Source organism: Pteropus alecto, unplaced genomic scaffold (assembly GCF_000325575.1).
Source record: "Pteropus alecto unplaced genomic scaffold, ASM32557v1 scaffold3, whole genome shotgun sequence".
Taxonomy (NCBI): Eukaryota; Metazoa; Chordata; class Mammalia; order Chiroptera; family Pteropodidae; genus Pteropus; species Pteropus alecto.
The window spans coordinates 34,784,945-34,786,551 of NW_006442484.1; the positions used below are offsets into that span (position 1 = coordinate 34,784,945).

General features: G+C 54.8%; 1 protein-coding gene across 1 annotated transcript in view; it reads left to right on the forward strand.

Annotated features, from left to right (window-relative positions):
• The window catches only part of TBR1 (T-box, brain 1), a 7,710-nt gene extending 7,163 nt beyond the window's left edge, over positions 1-547 (forward strand). The window contains 1 exon segment of the mRNA XM_025039246.1: positions 1-547. This exon segment is cut by the window's left edge and continues 108 nt beyond it. Coding sequence (XP_024895014.1) covers positions 1-547 — 547 coding nt within the window.
• Positions 548-1,607: the final 1,060 nt, after the last annotated feature.

Below are 1,607 nucleotides of genomic sequence, written 5' to 3' on the forward strand. Positions count from 1 at the left end.
CACCGCCACGGACTTCGCGGGCAACGCGGCCACGCTGCTCTCGTACGCGGCGGCGGGGGTGAAGGCACTGCCGCTGCAGGCTGCCGGCTGCACTGGCCGCCCGCTCGGCTACTACGCCGACCCGTCGGGCTGGGGCGCGCGCAGCCCCCCGCAGTACTGCGGCGCCAAGTCGGGCTCGGTGCTGCCCTGCTGGCCCAACAGCGCCGCAGCTGCCGCGCGCATGGCCAGCGCCAACCCCTACCTGGGCGAGGAGGCCGAGGGCCTGGCCGCCGAGCGCTCGCCGCTGCCGCCCGGCGCCGCCGAGGACGCCAAGCCCAAGGACCTGTCCGACTCCAGCTGGATCGAGACGCCCTCGTCCATCAAGTCCATCGACTCGAGCGACTCGGGGATTTACGAGCAGGCCAAGCGGAGGCGGATCTCGCCCGCAGACACGCCTGTGTCCGAGAGCTCGTCGCCGCTAAAGAGCGAGGTGCTGGCCCAGCGGGACTGCGAGAAGAACTGCGCCAAGGACCTAGGCGGCTACTACGGTTTCTACTCGCACAGCTAGGCCGGCCCTGCTTGCCGGGCCCCGCGCCCCGCAGCGGCCCGGACGCCCGCCAGCCCCTCACAGCGCTCACCCAGACCCCACTTTGCACACCCCGTCATTTCATGTGACCCTCGATTACCGTCTGCAGCGAATAAGGGCAGGTCTCCGAGTGTGATTTTAACTTTTTTGTTTTTTGCACAGCAGTTTCTGCAGTTAGCGCACGGACCTTCAACTTTACTGTAAACCGTTTGGTTTTCCTACTTACTCTCCTTCTGTGAAGTTAAACAACTAACAGCCCTCCTCCCCCTCGTCTTTTTCTCGCCCCCTCATTCTATTTCTTGTAATGAAACTCTTCACCTTCAGGAGACCTGGGCAGTCCTGCCAGGCAGCAGCGATTCCGACCTGCCAAGCCTCGGCCTCCCCGTTCCCCTTAGGATGTTGACTCTAGAACCTGGACCCACCCAGCGCGTCCTTTCTTATCCCCGAGTGGATGGATGGATGGATGGTAGGGATGTTAATAATTTTAGTGGAACAAAGCCTGTGAAAACGATTGTATATAGTGTTAATTTACTGTAACGAATGGCTAGTTTTTATTCTCATCGTCAAGGCACAAAACCAGTTCATGCTTAACCTTTTCATTCACTTCTTTTCCCTTCTTTGCCTTTTTCTTCACCTCCCTCCCCTTTTTAAATTTTTCTTGTGAGATAATGAACAATATTCTAAGGGGCTCTGGAAACCTGAAATACTTGATAGATAATGGTAGGTTTCTCACTTCTCAATCCGTTGCATGAAATAATTACTCTGCGCCCTAATACACACAAATAGCTAAGGACAATGGGAACAAACACCTGCAAAGGATAGGTGTCTGTTCACAGGCAAGTCGATTAAGTGGCATGATGCCTGCAAAGCAAAGTTAACTGGAGTTGTATGTTTTCCCCCTCATTCCTTCTAAATAGAATAGCTCAACATAGCAATATTATTTTGCCTTATTTGTTTTTCCCCAAAGTGCCAAATTCATTACTGGTCTGTGCAGGTGCCAAATATGCTGACAAACTGTTTCTGAATATCTTTTCAGTCCCCC